The sequence below is a fragment of the Ursus americanus genome, chromosome 13 (assembly GCF_024610735.1).
Source record: "Ursus americanus isolate L20-20 chromosome 13, mUrsAme1.1.p, whole genome shotgun sequence".
NCBI classification, from domain to species: Eukaryota; Metazoa; Chordata; class Mammalia; order Carnivora; family Ursidae; genus Ursus; species Ursus americanus.
The window spans coordinates 64032179-64054779 of record NC_142139.1 but is presented as its reverse complement, the minus strand read 5'-3'; the positions used below and the strand labels follow the sequence as shown (position 1 = coordinate 64054779).

The 22601-nt window shown below is 40.7% G+C and overlaps 1 protein-coding gene across 1 annotated transcript in view; it reads right to left on the bottom strand.

The window, feature by feature from the left end:
* The window catches only part of INTS9 (integrator complex subunit 9), a 104193-nt gene that overhangs the window by 11969 nt on the left and 69623 nt on the right, over positions 1-22601 (bottom strand). Inside the window, exons 9-12 of the mRNA XM_045773969.2 lie at positions 10658-10769; positions 8076-8256; positions 4254-4314; positions 298-469 (exon numbers count right to left, since the gene is read on the bottom strand). Of these exons, the coding sequence (XP_045629925.1) occupies positions 298-469; positions 4254-4314; positions 8076-8256; positions 10658-10769 (526 nt within the window). The remainder of the gene's footprint in view (positions 1-297; positions 470-4253; positions 4315-8075; positions 8257-10657; positions 10770-22601) is intronic.

Genomic DNA, 22601 nt, shown 5'->3' with positions numbered 1-22601 from the left:
ATTACTGCCATTCTTGAAACAGCATACAAAATCCTCTCAAAAACATTTCAGTAAAAATCTGCCTCAAGGAAAAATCTCCGAAAACCACCATGAAAGCTTTATCCAGTACAAGTTTCCTAACAGTCCATCTTGCTCTATTCTTACTCTTTCCCTTGTGATTTCTTCACCCTCTGGTATTTATGACAGATGAGTGTTCATATTTCTGTCTTACTGTAAAATTCGTCCCTTGGTATCCATTTGGTCCGTGCGTTGAGTGACGATGGTCCCAGTGGAAAGGGCAAGGTTTTATTTGTTTACCTGTAAATATGACAGTGTTGAGACTAGATTTCCCCCAGAGCTCCATGAAGTGGACCACGTCCCCAAACCGGAGGGAGGGGTGCCCAGTGAACACCACGCATGGCTGGCGGAAATCACTGCTGAAGTCTCCGTGGAGGCTGGGGTAGTGCTTCAGCTTGTTGGTCTGAATGAGCTACGAGATGTAGAGAAGCGCAGAAGAGCCGTTAGTCTGTGTAGGCAGAGGGAAGCGCCACACCGCAGGGGAGAGGGAGCAGAAGGAAATTAAAAATACAGACGAATCAGATTAATATTTGCTGAAAACTGAGATTTTTCTACCTACAAGGTGACTTTCGGAACAGATGGGACCTTCTGGTACAAATTAACATACTCAGTGATTACTTTTGTTCAGGCTGTTAAGGCCTGATGCAGTCTAAGTCTTCCTGACACCCGAGCCCTGGCCCCAGAAGTCCCCAGTATGAGTTATTATTTGAAGTACAAGTAACTTTCCCAAAACATGTGAATCACTATGTTCTGTCAACAATAAACACCTCACACAAGAAAAATTATTTACCCACATAGGACCACCTCTTGAGAAGTTATAGCTGTAAGTTACTGCAGCAACTTAATAAAGACAAAGGCCAAACTGGCTTTCAGAAATTTAGGAGATGTGATGTGCCCATGATGCAGAGAGCTGTGGTAAGAAGTGGGCCAATGCGCAGCCTCAAACTTGTCTCAAAAGTGTATGTTTTGAATCAAAAAGATCTCACCTGGCACCACTCTCCCAAAGTCATGCCCAACCCAAGGCAACACCATAGACAGTTATAGCCGCAGTTGGCGTCCTGTGACATGGCTCAGAAGCTCCTCCTGCTGCCCTGGCCCTGTCCCCACCCCAACTCTAGCACCAAAAGGTCAGAAGACAAACACCCAGACTTCAGAGACCCTAAATACCAACTAGGTCAAAGGCAGTATTGCCCTGATATATTGCATGATGGATAAAGAAATGGTCTGGGACACAACTTAATCCTGAAGCAACCCATGATGTGTAAGAGGGGAGCCCAGTCAACAACCCCAACTCTAACTGAAGTCACCCCAATAGTGACATGTGGCCACAATGGGACAACCCCCAAATGGAAGCCAATCTCTCTTCATTTCAAAGATTTAACCTTTAATTCGGAGAGACTGCTTTTACTAGTAACACTGTAGCACTACCCCGGAGATCCAAGTCAGGTGTCCGAGGTTGGACAGGATATGCAGAGTGAAGATGGAGCAAACGCTGAACTCCCACCTTCCTTCCAAGTTATATAGAAGTAAACTAACATTCTTTTTATAACCAATCTAGCCACAATCATTCCTTGTCCCAGTTAAATAAGGGTGAACGAGTATAAAGACTAAGCCTACTGTATCCATTGCTGTCAAGGAGATGAATGGGATTCTAAGAATAGCAATGGGTCTTTGCACATAACTTAAATCACTTTTTAGTCATTACCTACAGTTCCTGAAGTTCTGTCTTCTGATCAATGCACAGAAACGAAGATAAATTCATCTCTCTCTCTTTTTTTTTTTTCCAACTGGATCTACCTTTCCAGCTGACTTACTACATTTGACCAACCAGAATTACCTCTGCGCTTCTTTAAGGTCCAAACCATATAGGCAATGAAACTGTAGGGTAGGAATTTTGTAATTTTTTTTTTTTAATTTTTTTTTTAAGATTTTATTTATTTGACAGAGATAGAGACAGCCAGCGAGAGAGGGAACACAAGCAGGGGGAGTGGGAGAGGAAGAAGCAGGCTCATAGCAGAAGAGCCTGATGTGGGGCTCGATCCCATAACACCGGGATCACGCCCTGAGCCGAAGGCAGACGCTCAACCGCTGTGCCACCCAGGCGCCCCTGTAATTTTTTTTTTTTTTTAATCAGTAATGAGGGTAGAACCGTATTTTCTCATGGGCATTGGTCCCAGTACCCAGAGTCAACTCCACCATGCCCTAATGTTGGCAAGTGCGTTTCAGGAACCCTGTTCACACCACTACGGTCTTTTCATTTTCATAACTGTAAATGGGACAAAGGTCATCTGTGACATATGTGGGTAAGAAAGAACATATAGCAACACTCTTAAGAAGCAAAGAAAGGCTAGTTGTTGACAGGAGGGGAAAAAAACAGACTTTCGGTGGTAAGTCCACCACAAAATATTTTTTGCCACACTTAATTTTCTGACATGACTGCATTTCTAGCCCGAATTTCACTGTGGTAATGGCAGAGCTTGTAAATACCTTGGCTACTATAACAGTGTGCAGACTGGAAAGTGACTTTCTCAGAACTTTCCATGTGAAATTCTGGTTTGTTAAAGTCCTCTGGAGTAGAAGTAAGAATAACACGAGTTGTCAAGTCTAAAATAGTTAGCAGGATGTTTGTTGCAATTTTCTCAGAAATTCCCCTTTGTCCCTTTCCAGTTACTATTGCCCCATGTCTACCTCCAGGGTAACCACTGTGCTGGCTTCTGGTACCAAGGAGGAGTTTTGTGTGTTTTTGAACTTGTATATAAAGAAAATTACACTGTGTCTACTGTCTTATATCTGGCTTATTTCACTCACATCGTGTTTGTGAAATTTGTTTACATGACTGTGTGTAACTGGAGTTCGTTCATTCTTACTGGTGTAAGGTATTCCACTGTGTGAATATACCAAGAACTCCACAAGGCTGTTGAGGGCATCTGGGTCTATTTCGGAATTACTACTAAGAGTGCTCTGAAGATTTCTGTGTGTCTTTTGGTGGCACACCTGTGTATTTGTTTGGGAGATACTTCAGGGACAAAACTGCTGAGGCAGAGAGTACGTTATGTTCAGCTTTGGCAGATACCGCCAGTTCCCTAAAGTGGTTATACCAACTTAAACAACCTTTTTAAAAATATAACAAAAAATTGGGAGTAACTCTTTTGTCAGATAGTAAGAGAATGGTTAAGTATATTACAAAATGTCCATACGGTATGCTCTGGAATACCAGGCAGCAATAATAATGATATGAGGCACAAAGAAAAATGTCCATGCTACACTGTTTGGCGAAAAATGTAATGAAAACAAAACTGGGTACAAAGCTATGTAAAAACACTCATCTGTTCTGTGAGAAAGGTATAATTTTTCCATTTTTAAAAAACTGAGATATAACTGATGTATAACGTTGTAGTAGTTTCAGCTGTACGGTATTTTATCTATTGCGAAAAAATCACCACAGTTAGCCTAGTTAACATCCATCACCACAGTTACAAACTTCTTTTCTTGTGATGAGAACTTTTAATATCCGCTCTCTTAGTAGCCTTTAAACATGCAACACAGTACTGCTCACTATAGTCACCATGCTGTATGTTACATCCTATGACTTCTTTATTTTATAAGTGGAAGTTTATTCCTTCTGACCCTTTATTTTCTAAAAACTTAAATGTTATTATTTTCATCATTAAGGCTTCACGTCTATAATCAACATAATTAACCGGAAAGAAGACTGACAAATAAATCTGTTGTTATGCAAAAAAGTTAGTAGACGTTAGATGAAATTCCTCACCTGGGCGACAGAACAGAGGTAGGTTATGAACTGCAGACCCATACTGGTACTATAATGTGTTAATGAGAAGAGAAAGGAGTGAATCTTGAGTTACAGTACTTCCCTGTTGTCTTACATGGGAAACAAAGGGCTATATGAGTTTATGTCAGGATTTTTTAATTTTTATTTTGAGAGAGAGAGATAGAGGTAAAGAGAGGAGGGGCGAGGGAGAGAATCTTAAGCAGACTCCACGCCCAGCAAGAAACCTGAAGAGGGGTTTCATGACCCTGAGATCATGACCTGAGCCGAAATTAAGAGTCGGACACTTAACTCACTGAGCCACCCAGGCGCCCCAAGATTTTTGATATCTAATGGGCTCCCATCTCCATCTCGAACATTTATCTACAGTTTTTCTTGCTCTGACCCAATAATGCCATTTTCTTACCTCTGCATGAGGAAAAGGTGGTTCTGGGAGATACACCTTAGTCTGTTTGTTGTGACAAAGCCTTTTAAAGAAAAGCAGAGGAGTCGGTTAGGTAGGGCACACCGGGTCGTTTGCTGCCACCTAGTGGTAGCAGCGCAAAAATTACTAAAGGTTATTTAAAATCTTCCTGCTAGCAAATCTCACTCACGAAAAGCCAGCGTCTACAGAGTACTCAGAACATAAATGTCTTGTGTGTATTTTTTAACTGTTAAAATTCCTCAATACGTTTTTGCCTTAAAAAACAAGCTTGTTATTTTGGAATAGTTTTTTAGATTTACACAGAAAAGTTGCAAAAACAGTCCAGACTTCCCTTGTGCCCTCTACCCAGTGTCCCCTTCATGTTAACATCTTACATAACCACGATCTGTTTATTGAACAAGAAATTAATATTAGTGCATTATAACCAACTAAATTCCAGTTTTGTTTGGATTTTACCGTTTTTCCACTAATGTCCTTTTCCTGTTCCAGGATCCAATTCAAAGTATCCTATTGCATTAGTTGTGCTCGCTTTTGAGGAAAAAGTGACAGGTTTTTTTTCAGACACACAACTTGCTGTTTTGCACACCCACTAAGCAGCACTGGTAACTCAAACTGGAGAGCAATGAATCTCAATCTGGAGACACTGTGAATGTTTTAGGTAGTCTATGCTCTTTCTTGGCCAGATCTGACATTTAAAATACAGAAGTGTCTGAATAAAGCAATTGTGGCAAAAGTTAACAACTGATAACTCAAGAGTCATGGGTGTCCTGTGGGTTTGGCTTTTTTATTTATATTTATTTATTCGTTAATTTAATTTACTCATTTGGCAGAGAAAGAGAGAGACAGAGAGAGAGAGAGAGGCAGGGAGAGGGAGAAGCAGACTCCCCACTGAGCAGGGAGCCGGACGTGGGGCTTGATCCCAGGACCCTGGGATCACGACCTGAGCCGAAGGTAGATGCTTAGTTGACTGAGCCACCCAGGCGCCCCTGGCATTTTTAAAAGTCAGAAAAAAATATATGTAGTGATGTATGCTTGTTAGCGCCCATCTGTGATAATTCTACTAAAATAATATTAAAGTATTTCAACAGTTCTAACGCATACTACTTTTGGGGGAGTAGTTCAGGACTTCAGGGTTTGGGTTTTATATTAACTTCATTAATACAACTTATTATTTAATTTTTCCTACACTTCAATTTCTTTAATCTTGATTAAAGAAAACATCACTTTATATCTTCTTTGGAGGAAGAGGTAAATATGGAAGGAAGATACTTTTGGAGGGTTACTTTATATTATATATACAGTTTTAAAAAGGAAGATAAAACTCTTTAAACTCAGGAAAAGAGACAAATACAACATCTTCATTTAAGGCTTCTTAGATTGTTGCAAAGACATTATGCTGCATTAGTTAGCATCAATATAGAAAACGAAAGTATTTCTGTCAAAAAAAAAAAATCCCCAAAACAAACCAAAAACAAAAACCTAAAAGCCTTGTGGTATCCTGAACTAGATCCTGGGACAAAAAACAGACATTAGTCGAAAAACTGGTACAATCTGAATAAAGACTGGAATTCAGCTAATAATAATATGCTAATGTTCATTTCTTAGTTTTGGCATGTGTATATGGCCATGTAAGAGGTTACCATCAGAGAAAGTACAGTAGTAAGTATACTGGAGTTTCTGCACTATCCCTGCAACTTTTCTGTAACCCCAAAATTAGTCCAAAGTAACAACTTTATTATTTAAAAAACAAAACCAAAGACAAAATCCAAAGTGCTAAGATGGGAAAAAAATGTCTGCAGACATGTAACAAAGAGTAGAGTTCAGATAAATTGGTAAGAGAAGTAGAACACCTCTAACATGTAAAAAAGGGACAATTTACAGAGGCCAAAAATCTTTTTGGAAAGCAATTTAGCTCTGTATAACGAACATTAAAACATATTTATAGCCTTTGTTTCAGTAATTCCACATTTAGTAATTGACCTAAAGCAGAAGATGCAGTCATATATACATAAAAATGATATTAATTGAAGATTTACTACTAAAAGGAAAAATCTGGGCAAAGCCTGTCTGTCCAACAATAAGACAACAGTTAAGTAAATTATATAATACAAATGAGGTACAAATGATGTAATGATGCAGTCATGTAAAAACTATGTTCTCAAAAGATTTTATAATGCTCTAATCTCATATTAAAATTTTTAAAAAGCAGGATCCAAAGTTAAATACTCAGCATGATCCCCATATAGAAAGAAAAAAATCCATCAAACTGCCAACAGTGATATTACTTCTGGAGAGTGGGCTTATGGGTTCCGTTTTTTCCTGTTTTCTGTAACTTGTATTGTTTTCTATAGTAAATGTGTTTATACGTATATAAGAAATGAACAAATACAAAGACCCAGAAACACAAAAACGACCTATACTAATTCTCATGGTCCTGACTTCTCTCCCATCACATATTCTTTTTTTTTTTTTTTTTAAGATTTTATTTATTTATTTGACAGAGATAGAGACAGCTAGCGAGAGAGGGAACACAAGCAGGGGGAGTGGGAGAGGAAGAAGCAGGCTCATAGCGGAGGAGCCCGATGTGGGGCTCGATTCCAGAACTCCGGGATCACGCCCTGAGCCGAAGGCAGGCGCCTAACCGCTGTGCCACCCAGGCGCCCCTCCCATCACATATTCTGACAAGAACAGCATGCAGTGGGGGAGAGGTGGCTTTGGGGAGCACACCAGCCCCTGGGCCTCGAAGGCCTGGCCCTGGAGTGTTTTACTAAGGATCTGGATGAGAAACTTCAGTACATGCTAATTGTGCAAATGATACTTAGGGGGGAACTGCTAATTATTCAAGGTTAACTTCCTACATTGAGGGAGAAAAGACCCAATGCAAAGGATAAAATTCAATAGGTACCAATAAAAGTGACAGCCCTACGGACAAGACACAGGGGATGGAGAAGCATGTCTGAATTGAGATAAAGAAAAAAGGACCTTGACTACAACTAAAAGGGGAGGAAAAAATGCCCTTTAAAAAGGCAGGGGAGGGAGGCAGTATATGGAACAAGTTATGACAGAATGACATACAAATTCCTTTTTAATGAGAAACTTAGTAGAATACTGTGTCCATTAGGCTCCCACACAACTAAAATGGATTAAACATACAGGTGTGTGTGTGTGTCATACCCCCGTCTAAGGCACTGTGAGGTTGACTGTAAAAGTTAATATATTTCCTCCATCCCTCCCTTTTTATGGCCAGGTGAGTGAGATTCAGACGTGCATCTAGATATTTCTAAAAGGGTTCACTGATTTCACCCTGTACAATCATTTATCCACCTTAGGACTGGATCAAACAATTTCCTACTGTAATAAAAGTTAATTTTGTCCAATATCATGCTATTGAAACAAATATAAATCTAGCTTTTCTTATCAGATTTGGTGTTACAAACTCCAGACAACATGAGCTTGGGCTTTGAGCTTCTAGAATGTCACTTCACTTTGTAACAGGCAGAGGGTAGCATGTGAGAAGATAAATGCAAAATATTTTTGTCACTGATTTTCAAAGTGCTGGCTAAGTTAAATCTTTGCCTTTCATTCTTCTCTCCTTAATTATTCTTCTAAACCCTAGCAACATAACAGATTTGGTTTTCATTAATAAAATTTTTACATCACAGACATGGAAAGACAACAAAATGAAAGTTTCATAGTAATGTGAGGAAAAAAAACCTATTTCTGTTCTTTTCTAATTAAAAAAACTTTACATTTTCACTCTTATTGCTTGAATGTACTGAATCATGGAGAAGAAGACAGACATACCACTCAGCAAAAATCTGGGAAAACTCAAGTGAACTGTTGGCCACAGGGGAGATGAAGTAGAAAGGGATGTTGGAGAGGCCAGCTGAGTCAATGTACTGATACAGACATTCCAGGAGGTCATAGATCACGCCAGAAGGGTAACAGGGCACCAACACGTTTCCTCCATTCCGGACTGTCAGTGCTAGAAAAGTTGAAGCCAGAGAGAAAACAGTGGCATTAAAAAAATAGTCTTATAAAGGTAGAACGAAACTTTAAAAATAATATTTGGATTTCTTTCATTTTCCTACTTCTGTCCATACAATTCATTTCTCAAGGATAACGATTTGCTTCTTTTGAAGACTAGCACGGGGGTGGGAGAATCCAGAGGCTAACCATCAGCTGGGTTTTTACTGGATGTCTCAGTCCCTGGGAACAGGGTGTGCAGTAAAGGGTATGGGTTTTAAAGGCAGCCGAGCTTCAGGACAGACCCTCCAAGCTCCTTCTCTTTTTAGCTCCTGCTCAAAACTTTGCTGGTTTTGTTTCTGTTCTGTCTCTGACCACTGCCGAATGACCTATAAGGAAATTGGCCAAGTTTTTCCGTTTGACTCACTTTAGTGGCATTTTCTTTCATTAACGTGTTATCTGTAAAAAAATCCTCCACACTTTAAATACTTAAAACAAGTTACCAAATGAGGAATTGTAACTTATGATTATAATCATATTAGAAGTTATAACGGGCTAAAAAAGAAAAAAAAAATCAAAGCCCTCCTAAGTTTGTTTTTTGTTTGGTTTCCAAAACAAACTGAAACACACAGCTTTTGGGTACAGATCTTGAAGCCTCTGATGTCTTGGATCTTCCTCCGTTCCCAAGTCTGACACATAGGCTCTCCTAGATGCTGGATCCTGAGCACTGGTTGACTTGCCATTACTAGAATGTGGTACCGTGGAGAGAGACAGTGGCCAGGGCTCCAGGGGCCCGGCTCTACCCCCGCCTTTGTCACAAGCTACAGGATCTCGTGTAAGCCACTAATACCTGGCTGGGCCTGTTTCCTGATTGGTTATGAGAGGACTGAACTAGATAAGTGGTCTTCAAGCTTTAGTATGTGTGAAAATTGCCAGGAAACATGCTGAAAATGCAGCTTTTCTGCTGTGTCTCTCCTCTCCCCAGAGAATCTAACTTACTAGGTCTGTGGCAGGGCCTCCAAACTGCATCTTTAATAAGTGGCCTCACTGATCTTGAGGTGAATGGTTAGTGGACTTTGAGAAACAGTAGATTAGCATAAGGTTCCTTTTAGATCTAAAGTTCTTTGAGTCTATGATTCTAGATTATAAACAAATGAACATACAAATCAAAGAAGCTATTTGAGACAAGTCTAATAATTTTTTCAAGGAAGAATAAACTGTGTTTGGCTTAATATCAGCAAAGAACAACAACAAAAAAAACTATGATTATTGGTATGGGAAAGTGAAATGTCAAAGGATACTGCCTTTCATTTAAATAGAAGGTGATGACCATTTCCTTCCCCCAGAGCAGAGGTGACAGCACTTACAGTTGCTAGGGGAAGTTCTGAGCTCATTAACCCCTCTTTGGTCACTGTCATGGACTGAAGGCCTGTGTCCCCCTAAATTCATATATTGAAGCCCTAACTCCCAATGTGATGGTACTCCCAGTGTGATGGGGGGTGGGTGCTTTAGGAGGTAACTGGGTTAGATGAGGCCACGAGGGTACAGCCTCCATGATGGATCAGTGACCTTGTAAGAACAGGAAGACATGAGATTTGCTTCTCTCTGCCAAGTGAGGACACACCTGCAGGCATCTGCAAGCCAGGAGGAGGGCCCTCACCAGAACCTGACCATGCTGGCAACCTGATCTCTGACTTCCCAGTCTCCAGAACCATGAGAAAGAAATGTTGTTCAAGTCACCCAGTCTATGATATATTGTTACAGCGGCCTAAGCTAAGATAGTAAGTAACCTATACTTTTCTATAAAGAAAGGTAGGATTTCTAGATTTTACTGACAATTATATCCAAAGAAACATACATTTCTTCTAGGTAGCAAACACCCACAAGTCTCTTCCCCAAATTCAGTATTCTCTCAAAGAAATAATAACACCAACCAAATACTGGTGGAAAAAACGATCTGCTCAGTGTCTCGCTGCTGTGAATGCAAAGCATTAATGGTCTTTTCTGTGCTATTTGTACAGCAAAGATGTGATTCTTCCCTTTTTTGACGACTACTACCTTGTATGCACCCCTGTCCACCCCCAAATCCCACCACAAAGCAAGAAAAATAAGAATTTTTAACATAAGTGGGAGAATGTTGAGTATTTGTTGCATATAGTATTAAACACTTGAAATGACAACCAAACACGGCAACCATTCTGACATTCTTCAGATTTATGTTGCTTAAGAATTGCTTTTGCTGCCAACAGCAAGCTTTGAAGGACGGGTAAGAAGGGTGGAGTAGACAGGGGGAAAAGCCTTGAATAGGGGCATCGGAGGGTTTGAAGATGAAGAAGGAGCATGAACTGCTACAGAAGCAAGGTATCAAAAAGTAAACCTAGCACATCTCATCCCATCCACGGTGCACGCCAGCCACGTACCCAGATTGCTGCAGAACTCTCCCACCATGCCATCTGGGTTCGCCGTGGGGATCTGGGTCAGGCCTGTCAGAATGAGAACGTCGCTGTTTTTGAGAGAAGCTTGGTCCATGGGCTGAAAAACCAGAGAGAACTCTGCTTAGTAATTCAAAAAGAAATGGTAAGTATAAGTAGTAAAGGAGAAGAGAATACAGTCATTGTTCTGTGATCAAATCATCGTTGTGTCCTCTTATCCACTTACTCCCTCTCATTAGGTCTGTCAGTGAACAGCGGTTGCCCAGTGGGGTGAGGACAGACCAGTGGAGGCAGGGGGAACTCTTCGGAACGATAAAAGAGTTCCATGCCTCAACTGGTGTGGTGATCACATAATGTGAAAATTAACAGAACTGTATGTTTAAGATCTTTGGGTTTCACTATACATAAATTTTACCTCAATAAAAAAAAAAAAGAGTGGGGCGCCTGGACAGCTCAGTCAGTTAAGTGTCTGCCTGGGGCTCAGGTCATGATCCCAGAGTCCCAGGATTGAGCCCCACATGGGGCTCCCTGCTCAGCAGGGAGTCTGCTTCTCCCTCTGCCCCTCACCCTGCTCTTGTGCTCTCTCTCACTTTCTCTCAAATAAATAAAATCATTAAAAAAAGAAAAAAAAAGAGCTTCCTATCTCAAATTTCTAGAATGTTTTGCTCTTTTCAAAATGCTATTTCACACATTCATTGGTGGGTCTCCAACTTGGGTGTGTATTAGAATCACCTGGAGGGTTTGCCGAAACATGGATTGCTGGGCGCCAAACCCAGAGTTTCTGGTTCAGGTTTAAGGTGGGCCTGAGAATTTGCATTTCTAACAAGTTTCCAAAAGATGCTCCTGGTGCTGGTCTAGGGATCGTGCTTTGAGAACCACTGCACTGTATAATCTGATTCTCAAGACAACTCTGCAAAATGAAAACAAGTGTAAAAACTTGAAATAAATACATGAAATAAGTTTACATTATGAAAATGCAAGCTGGGACTCAGAGAGCCAAGGCAATTTTCCCAAGTCTCTGTGGCAGAGAAGCCAGGAAGAACGCTGAATTGGGAACCAGAAATATAAAGCCTCCCTCCCATTCCCTTACTAGTCATGGGACCTCAGCTAAGGCTCTGAGCTGGGTTTCTTATAACATGGGCATGTTTGTTGACCCATCTTCCTTCACTGATTTCTGAGAGTCTCATGAACTAATATACACAATCTTCTTGTAAACTATGAAGTCCCACAGTGCACGGCGCGATCCTTAGGATGTTGTATTTTTATTTTTACCTGGCACAATTTGAATTTAATTTTGATTGTTTTCAGAGCACTGAAAAAAAACACTACCTTTTCCAAAGAAATCAGGATTCAAACTGAAAACAAAAATGAAGGCCCATGGATTGAGATGCTGGAGCTATTTTGTAACACATCTTTTCCTCATTGTCACTTCACATACTCACCGGAATGTAAGAAAAAAAAGCCAGAAAACGAGTTTAGTAAGAAGCCTCATCCCTCCTTTCTCTGTTCTACCCAAATTTTCCAATAAAGAAAATTCCAAACGGTAGCACAGCAAAGACCCACCACCTGCAACGTTATCTCAGTGTACGTGCCTTTTGATGTATACTCCTTTAGCATTTTATATAAACATGAATATAAGGGCTTCATTATTTTTAAATAACATGACTGCATATATAGGCTGCTTTATAACCTGAGAAACGTTTCTTTAGCATGGAGGCAGAAAAGTATGGTCGTGACAGCTACACTGAATAGATTCTAATTCCTACTTGCACAGATGCATTATACTAATGCATACAAGAGCTTTTCCTCTGCTTGGGCAGAACCTATCTATTTGCACTTCTCTAAAAAATACATATGCATTCATTGTTTCCAGAGAAGGAAGAAGTATAGGACAGTGGTTTATAGTAGCAGATGTGCAATGAGCCTGCAAATGTTCACTGTGTGCACATGTCAAACAGAAGGAACCAGAATGGTGACATAAGGGACCAAACTTTGTTAGACAGCATATTTAGCTTAAAATGACAATAATTTTGTAAGGACCTTATTAGAACAAGCCAACAATGATTCACAGGGCTGAGGGGGAATTCAGAGGGTCAGGAGCCCCCTAAATAGTATACACAATTCTGTGTGTGCCGATGTGCACTTTCCCATAGACTTGATTGGGTTGTCCTATGGTGCCGTGACCCCTAAAAGGTTAAGAACTAACGACTGAAATGAAAACATACAATGGAGAGCAAATGTGGCCCTGAAAACAACATTATCTCTGAACCTCAGCCATCAATGCTGACTTTTTTTGAAAAATAAATGCCCATGGTAAAAAACAAAAGCAGTGCTACAGTGTGAATACCGTGGAGTTGGAAGTTATGAGAAATCCTTCATGATCAGGTCAGACTAGATGTTTGTTATTTTAGCCCTATACTTGGGAGATACTTGTTGTTGATTCCCAAAGCTACTGTAAAGACTCAGCTTTAAAAGCCTTTTAGTGACACTCTCAGAACGAAGCTGACGCCGCCAACATCTCCATTTCACCACCAAAGGGCAAATGTATATATTATTGGTGTCAACGGCAACTCACTGAGTGCTTCGAGTGGGAACATTTGTTCAAACATACACAACAGAAAAGTCCATTGAGTCCAAGAATCAAATAAAAATACCTTACAAAGTTGACAGTCACAATCAAGCTTGTGGAATAAAATCGTGAAAAACCCTAGGCCCAAGGAAGCTGTGGTCCTTGTGTTGGTACTCTGCTGGTGAATTTACATTGGACACTTTGCACAGAGTATGAGAAAAAGGAGACTCAGTCTCTAGGCCCTAGAAAGAAGCCTATAATCTAGTTGAAGAGAAAACACGTATGTATCATCAAAAAAGAGGACTTTCAGAGTGCCTGGGTGGTGCAGCTGGTTGAGGGTCCGACTCTTGGCTTTGGCTCAGATCCAACCTCAGGGTCATGGGATCGAACCCTGTGTCAAGCTCCACGCTCAGCATGGAGCCTGCTTATGTTTCTCTCTCCTCTCCTCCCTCTGCCTCCTCCCCCCACCCCTGGCCCGGGTTCTCTCTCTCTCTCTTCAATGAATAAATCTTAAAAAAAAAAAAAAAAGGATTATTCAAAAAGCTATAGAAAATATAATGCGAATTTCAGGAGCGTGCAGTGGGTCCATAAAGGCCAAGAGGAATGCAGAGTAGAGGGCCCCACCTAGCCAGGCGGGGCCACTTATACACGGATTTCTGGCAGGTGAAGTTTTGCTTCTAGTTTTCTTTCTTTCTTTGGCTAAGGAACTTAAGACTCAATTTAAGACGGCCTTTGGAATGGTTGCATGACACCCCTTCTTTCCCCACAGCAAGATGTCTCTTCTACATATGCCCCTGTGACCTCCAAGACTTTCTATACCAGCACTAACCACACTGCATTGTAATGGCCTATTTACTTGTCTGTGTCCCCCATAGGACTGTGGAGCTCCCTGAGGGCAAGGATTTGGGATCCCTAATTCCTAGCAAAATGCCTGGCACACAGCAAACAGTACACAAACATTTGCTGAATAAATGAATGCACAAAAAGAACATGGTCTGGTAGGAAATGTGAGAGCATCCCATACTGGGAAATAGTTCACTAGAGTCAGCAAGGTGAGAATCAGGAGGTCGACTTTGGCAGGAGGGCTGGAGAGGGGTGTGGGCAGAAGGCAGAGAAAGGCAATCTGTAGATGCCATATGAATTTTTTTGGCTGGAATGGAAAGTTTACTTTGGGGCTGAGAAAAGAGATTAGTAAAAATGAGGGCAAGTGTAACTAGTAAAGAACCAAAAAGGTCAGAATCATGAAGACAGAGTGGGCAGTAAGGAATCGACAGTTTGAAGCAGGAGTGCGACATTTTGGCAACAATAATTATAGGTGACAGCTGAGGAGGGGGAGAGACCAAAAAGAGGGACAACACTCAGAAGCCCCTGCAGCAGCCTGGACATAAAGGGGGACAAACTGTAACTTTATGGAACTTGGGGAGACGGGAGAGGCAGATCTACACAACATCGCAGAAGACTGTTGATAGACAGGTGGGAACGGACTGGATATACGGCGCAATGGACATAGCGAGGCCTTATGACTCCAAATTCTCAAGTCAGAAATGCAGACGAAGGGAAATTTGGATGCAATGATTTAAAAGAATAAGGAGGCAATAAATTAAGTCCACTGTTGCAAGTGTTCAGGGGATAACAAAATGGATTTATTATAAGAATAAAAGATAAAACAGAAGTGCATGATAGGTATGGAGATTTGCTAGGTACCTTTATCAAAGTTTTTAACAAAAATGTCAGTTTGTTTAGAGCTGAGGAAAGTAGAGTGTGCCTAGGACCAAGGCTGTGGGACCCCATAAAGTAAATGGGGAGAAAAACAAGTAAATAAGTACATAATGCAGCACTGAGCTTCCCTGCCTGTAAAAATGAGCAGTGTGGGAAAGACAGCTTTCTGGTGCTTGCACCCTATAATATGACGAAAGATCAAGGAGAGTAAGAAAACAGCAAGACTGCCCCAGCAGCCTAGAATTTTAACAAGAGAATGATGAACAGTGTCAGATACAGCTGCGAGATGCTGGGGAAAACAGAAAAGAGTAAATTTGGCTGGAGGCTGATTGCTGTTGGGCTAGAGACATGAAACCAAATCTATGAGGTAAAAGAGAGAGAAAGCCAGGTGCACAAGCCTGAGCTGAGCAAGGCGAACAGGAGAAATCTCATCATGGTAGTCTGGTAGTGAGGCAATGAGACAGTCTGCCGAAAGCCTTTTTCCGTATTAAAACTCTTCAAGTTTACTTAAAAGGCAGAAAAGAAGGAATGAGTGAATGACCCAATGACCTACACTTCTTTGATGAGAGAAAGGAAGACATAAATTTGAGATCATGAAGCACACTGATTCCAGCTTAGCTTTCTAAGACCAATTCAAAGCCTGCTCTTCCGTGAGGTCTCCCTAATCTCCCCAGGACTGGGGGGGGGGGGCGGGGGAATCCCATAGGACTTTAGCGGGTTTCTAATCTGACAGGATTAACCACCTGCAGAAAAAGGCTGTAGGTCCCCATCTTATTCCCCTATTATAACTTCTGTAAATGTAAAACCTACGCATCCTTGTTCCTCTTCCAGCCTAGCATATTCCACTGCCCAAAGTAAGGGTTTAAGAAATGCCATGGACTAAGTAACGGAACGAGTGACTGAACAAATAAATCAATGCATCTAAACAGCGTATGTTATTTTTGAGAGAAGGAAACAGAGTTGACCGTTAGACAACATGGGGTGGGGGAACCCGCATATAATTTCTGACTCTCCAAAAATGTAACTACTAATAGATTCCTGTTGATGGGAAGGCTTTCTGATAATGTAGTCGATTAATACATATTTTGCATATGTATTATATACTATATTCTTACACTAAAGCAAGCTAGAGAAAAGAAAACATTATTATAAGAAAATCACTGAGGATGAGAAAATACACTTACTGTAAAAATCCATATATGAGTGGACTTGTGCAGTTCAGGTTAACCTTTTACAGGTTGGCACTGTGTTGCCAGTGAGGACAAGAGCTTTATTTCCTCAGAACCGACCCAAGGAGGTGCCGCCGAGACTTTTGGGACTACCTGTGGCTGTGTCCACAGGGAGAAAAAAAGCTTCTTGTCTGTGGCCTTGACAACTGAAGAAGGAGCTGGATGCTGTGTGGCCTGTCCAGAGGTCTTTCTTTTCTTTTCTATTTTAAAAATTTTTTGAGAGAGAGAAAGAGCATGTGCGAGCAGGAGCCGGCGGGGTGGGGGGTGGGGCAGAAGGAGAGGGAGAGAAAGAATCTCAAGCAGGCTCCAAGCTCAGTGTGGAGCTTGATGCAGGGATAGATCTCACGATCCTGAAATCATGAGGCGAAGTCAAGAGTTGGATGCTTAAGCCACTGAGCCACTCAGGCGCCTCCTGATGTTTTTCTTAAATACTACTTTGAGGATGTGGCCATGTCCTTTACCCAGGAAGAGTGGGCTTTTCTGGACATATCTCAGGGAAAGCTGTGCAGAGGAATGATGCTGGAGAATATCAGTCACCTGGTCTCCATAGATGAACTGAGGCCCAGAGAAGTAAAGTGAAAATATGCTGCCCCTTCTTGAGTGGAAGGGTCAATACTGGGCCCAGAACTGGGTCTGATGCCTCACAGAAGAAAAGAGTGGAGAAATGAAGCCCAGGTGTGCCATGGGAGCCAAGTGACCAGGGGTGCAAGGGAAGCTTCAACCAGCTGTGTTAAAGACAGAGTTTTGTGGATGCAGGAAAATGTCTTTGTATTGACACTCCATCCCCAACTCTGCCTTGTGCGTAAGGCTGACCATGTGGCTTTAATTCCCCAGTTCCATACCAGAGAAAGACAAACACTCCCAGAAACGTCCCAAGGACAAAACCTGATTGTGAGAGCCTCGTAAGGCCAGGCCTGGAGGGAGAAGCAGTGGCCTAAAGATATCACCCAGAGATCTCTAGGAGGAAATTAATTTTACATCAGAAGGCTAAGGAATGGCTGAAAATGCTGAACATGCACATCCACATGACGATTTGGAACAAGTGACATATTTATTACAATAAAATAAAATACATTTAAAAAAAACAAACCCAAAACCAAAACTGTAGAGCATCCAGATCAAAGCACTATATAAATAACAAACAAAACATTTGGAGAATTCAGAGGAAAGAGAAAAACATAAAAAACAAAACAGGGCAAAATAAGCAAGCCTACCCTAGAAATTGCCTTAGCTCTAAAGACCTGATTCAAGGAGTCTAAATTTAAGATAATTTCTTTAGCTTAAGAGAAGAATATACATTTATTACTGCCAAAGTCTTTAAGACCTCAGGAAAACAAAGCAATAGTTTGTCCTTAACTCCCAAGGGAGAAAGGTAAGAAAGGAGACGCAGGCTGAAAGTGTGTGCTACAAGGAGACTTTCATAGGCCAGCTACCAACCTCTTCCAGTCCCGTCAACAAAAAGGAATTCCCATTGTGAACATCATATGCTTTGGAGAATTGACTGACTAGAAATTACCAATTAATTTTTTTTTTAAAGATTTTAAGAAGAGAGCACGAGGGGGGACAGAAAAGGGAGAGGGAGAAGCAGACTCCCTGCTGAGCAGGGAGCCCCATGCAGGACTTGATCCCAGGACCCTGAGATCAGACCTGAGCTGAAGGCAGATGCTTAACCAACCGAGCCACCCACGAGTCCCACCAATTAATTTTTAAAATTAATTTTATTTCTTAAAAAAATTATTTCCAAGTTCTAACTCAAAAGAAATTCTCAATCCGATACATAACAATGGGCTTCTGAGGGCTCTATAAACTTAGAGTCTCCAAATAAATGCAAACTCTTGTACAGGTGTGCAGATATACAGAGTATATTTTAGTTCTCCTTCCTTCTTTTAAGATTTTATTTAGTTTAGAGAGTGTGTGAGCAGGGGGAGAAACTAAGGGGGAATGAATCTTAAGCAGACTCTGCACTGAGTGCGGAGCCTGGTGCAGGGCCCAATTTCATGACCCTGAGATCATGACCATTAGCTGAAAACAAGGGTCAAGGGCTTAACTGACCCAGTCACCCCACGTGTCCCTATTTTAATCATTCTTGTGAGATTTTCACTACCACGCTTTTGGGTTCCTGGCCCCCAAAATGTTAAGAACCCCTGCCTTAAGGCAGAAGTTCCCAAACGGAGCCTTTGCTTTCAAGCCATCTCTCTTCTCATCCCTCACAGCCACCACCCACCTTGCAAACCAGAGAACCACCTGTCTTGGCCTCAAGGCCAAAGGTTAAATGGGAGGGAAACAGCCTGGTGAGTGGCAGAGCTTGGTCTCCCAAGTTTGTTCCAGGCTGAAGACCAAGGTGTGGGGGAGTCCTCAAGGCCAGAAGGGCTGAAGCAGTGGGATGGACACTTTTCCTGGTCTCTTTGAACAGTCAGAAGGATGGGAAAAAAAAAATCAAAATGATAAACAAACCAAACTCAAACCCACTATAAAACAACAACAACAAAATATCTACCACATGCTACAATTTCCTGTATTTCAAATCTCAGCCTTAAATGGGAATCAGTGTCCTGTGCTAGATTAGTTTCTAAAACTAACCCAAAATTCTGTACTTCCCCATGTCCAGGTATATGTAATTTTGTTCTATTATGCTGATGATTTTCACATCTAAAACTCAAGCCCTACCCCTGAAGTAAAGCAGCATAGCCAGGAAGCTATGGAAATAGTGAGTATCACGTTGCTTTTTCAAACCATCATAATACAAAGGTTGGTGTGCAAATGTAAGTTCACAACCCACAAGCAAATCCACTAATTTGATTCCTAAGGCCAGGAAAGCTTGGGCTCTAATATTAACCAAAAGTGCTCACTAGTTATTGCTGACGCATTTATGGGATCTCTCCAACAGCCACCCACCGTCTGTTTTGTTCTATTAGTTACTGTCTTTAAACTGTGTCCTATGCCCTCTTTTTCAGCAGAATGCACATCTATTTGAAGTAGATGTTTTTAAGGGAAAAAAAAAACTTTTTAAAAATAATTTAAATGTCTGACCGTGAGAAAACAGATAGCTTCTTGCATATCCATAAAATGGAATACTAGGCAGATATCAAACACATGTGGAATACTAATGAACTGAGGAGTGCTATTACAGAGTTAATGGGAAAAACCAGAAAAGCAGGCTGTAAAGAGTTAACTCTTGATATTAGGATTATCACAATTTTTACTGCTTTCTTGGAGATTTTTGTATTTTCCAAAACTATTACAATAAATACAAATTAACGATCTAATCAGAAATATAAGGAAATAATATCTTAAAAATTCCACTACAGTTCCCAACAAGACAGAGTGACACACAAGCTGCTGGCTCTCTTCTAGAATCTAAGCTAACAGAAAGCACAGAGATAAGGGCATCTGACAATTTTGAGAAACTAAACCACCATGATGAATTCCTGGGGAAACCATGGGTGCTGGAATGGGGACAAAATGGCAAGCAAGAGCCAAAGAGGGTCGGGCACTGCAGAAGAATACACGTTGGCAAGAATTCTTTGTCCTTTTTTGTCTCCTGCATGCTACCATTGGCAGACCATGGAGGGCTCCAACATATTGTGAGGTAGAAAATACCAGAACAGTGGGATAAGTGTTCACAAAAGGTACAGGCAGACCTACCAGCCCTTCCTTGCTCCCTCATACTATGAGGCTAAGTGGTACAAAGCTAAGTGGGAACAAGTAAGGAAGACAAATTCTGGGGGAAAAAAGCAGTGTCTAGAGCAGAGGTACAAAAGGATTTCCTAGAAGGCCAAGTGGTCAGAGCTGACAGGGAAATAAAACAAGACCACTAAGGAAAGCAACACCTACTAAATACAATAAGCTAAAAACTGACCCCACATGGAGAATTAATAAACCAGATGAAACAGCAGAATATGCATTAAAAAAAGTCCACACACAAATGAAAATAATTAAGTATAAAGAAAAACATCTGAAAATATTATGTATAAAAATACAGTCATTGACATAAAGAATTCAACACACAGGTTGAAGAGCAGTATGGATAGAGCTAAAGAATGAATTCATTCTTTGGATGCTGGAAGATCAAGTTGAGGAGTCTTTTCAGGAGGCTTCAAGAAGGAGATGGGGAAAAAAAAAAGAGCAAGATGGGAAACAGAGAAGTGTCAATACCTGTATCCTAGAAGTTCCATCAGAAGAAAAAAAATTAAGCAGAAGGAATAAATAATTTTAACAATGATTAAGAATCTTCCTGTGTTAAAGGAAATTGAAAGGTTTCTCAAAGTATTATATGGATAGAAAAAAATACACATTTAAGATACATCACAGTAAAACTTAAGAATACAGAAGTTAAAGTGAAAATTCTAAAAGCAGATCCCATAAAGGAACACAAATCTAAAGGGCTTTGCAGTTTTGTTTTGTTTTTTAAGATTTATAGTATTTACTGGAGAGAGAGCGAACGAGTGAGCATGGGGAGGGGCAGAGGGACCGAGAGAATCCTCAGGCTCCTCTTTGAGCACAGAGCTCAATGCGGGGCTCAATCCCAGGACCCTGAGATCAGGACCTGAGCCAAAATCAAGAGTTGGCTGCTTAACTGAGGAAGCCACTCAGGTGCCCCAGGGCTTTGCAGTTCTTAAGCGCAATAAGGGTACAAGTGGAAAATGAAGAAATACCTTCAAAACTTTATAGTTTCAAAGTTCTTTTCCTTGAATTTTATATCTATCCAAGCTATCATTTAAATGTGAAGAAATATTAAAGATGTTCTTATTACTTCAAGGCCACATAAGGTTTACCATTTTAAGACCCTCTTAGTGAACATTCCTCAAGTACTCCTGGAAGAAGGAAAGTAAATCTAGAAGGATTATGAGATACATGGGAAGGCTGGAAAAAAAAAAAAAACTCAATAAGGTTCACTGTTATCTATAAATAAGCAATATATTCAGTACTCTATATATATTCTAAAACCCAGAACTAAAATTCCAGACAGTATGAATGGTGGGAGGGTGGTGGGGGGTGGGGAGGAAGAGGAAAAAAGTGGAAGAGACAAGAGGAAAATGTGGCTCTGGAGGGATAGAAAAAGATATTAATAAGCTCAGGATATTCAGAGGAAAAATAAGGAACAACCCAGAAGAATAAAAATCAAATACATTTGTTCAAACTTACAGAAAGAAATTTAGCCATCTAAAAAAAGGGAAGGAAGGACAGGGAAAAGAATAAACTAAAAATACCACAAAATAAGACTGCAAAAATAAGCCCTTGATATAACAGTAATTACAGGAAATATAAATAGTTTCATTGGGGCACCTGGGTGGCTCAGTCGGTTGAGCGTCTGCCTTCAGCTGAGGTCATGACCCCGGGGTCCTGGGATCAAGCCCTGCACTGGGCTCCCTGCTTGGCGAGGAGTCTGTTTCTCCCTCTCCCTCTGCCCCTCCCCCTGCTCGTGCTTGTGCTCTCTCTCTCTCAAATAAATAAAATCTTAAAAAAAATAAACAAGTAATTTCATCAATCAAGAGACCCTCTTGATTAAAAAAGAAAAAAGAATAAGGGTGCCTGTGTGGTTCAAGTGTCTGAGTGTCCGACTCTTGGTTTTGGCTCAGGTCGTGATCTCGGGGTCGTGGGACTGAGTCCCGTGTCAGCGGGGAGTCTGCTTGAGGGTTCTCTCTCTCCCTCTCCCTCTGTCCCTTCCCCCACTTGCATGAGCCTTCTCTCTAAAATAAGTAAATAAATCTTTAAAAAAGAAAAGGAAAAAGAAAAAAAAATCCCTTACTATGTTGTCTACAAGGGATTCACAGGGATACAGAAGGAATGAAAAGAAAGGGATGGAAAAGAATACCAGGCAAATATGGAGGGGGAAAAAAGTCTCCTGGCTTTTAATGCAGTTTTGATAGAGGAAAAAAGAAATCAGCATCCTGATAAAAGGAATAATTGCTCAATAAAACATAATGATCATGAACTATACCTCTGATTATATAGCTTAAAAATGTACGAAGCAATAACTGGTGCAAATATAGGGAGAAACTGATCAACAAATAAAACATCCTTTTCAGAAACTGGAAGCTAAGCAAAGATATTTAAGACAGAATAACACAATAAACTCAAATGAATAAATACATATAGAAAATATTTCATTCAACAGTGAATGCAGTCTTTTTTAACATACACAGAACACTTAAACAGACTGTTTCAAAGTAACACTTCGATGAATTAGTATACTATTATCCTAATGCAAGATAGAAAGAAAAAACAAAGAAAGATTGATTTAAGTATGACTTGAAAAAAGTCATCTAACTCTAAGCCGAATCATTTTGGATGGACTAGAAACAAACCCAAGCACTATAAAACCTTTGGCTGCTTAAATAATGAACATTACGAAGGAAATTATGATATACTTAGAGGTGAATGACAGCGCACTATGTATCAGCAATTGAACAGA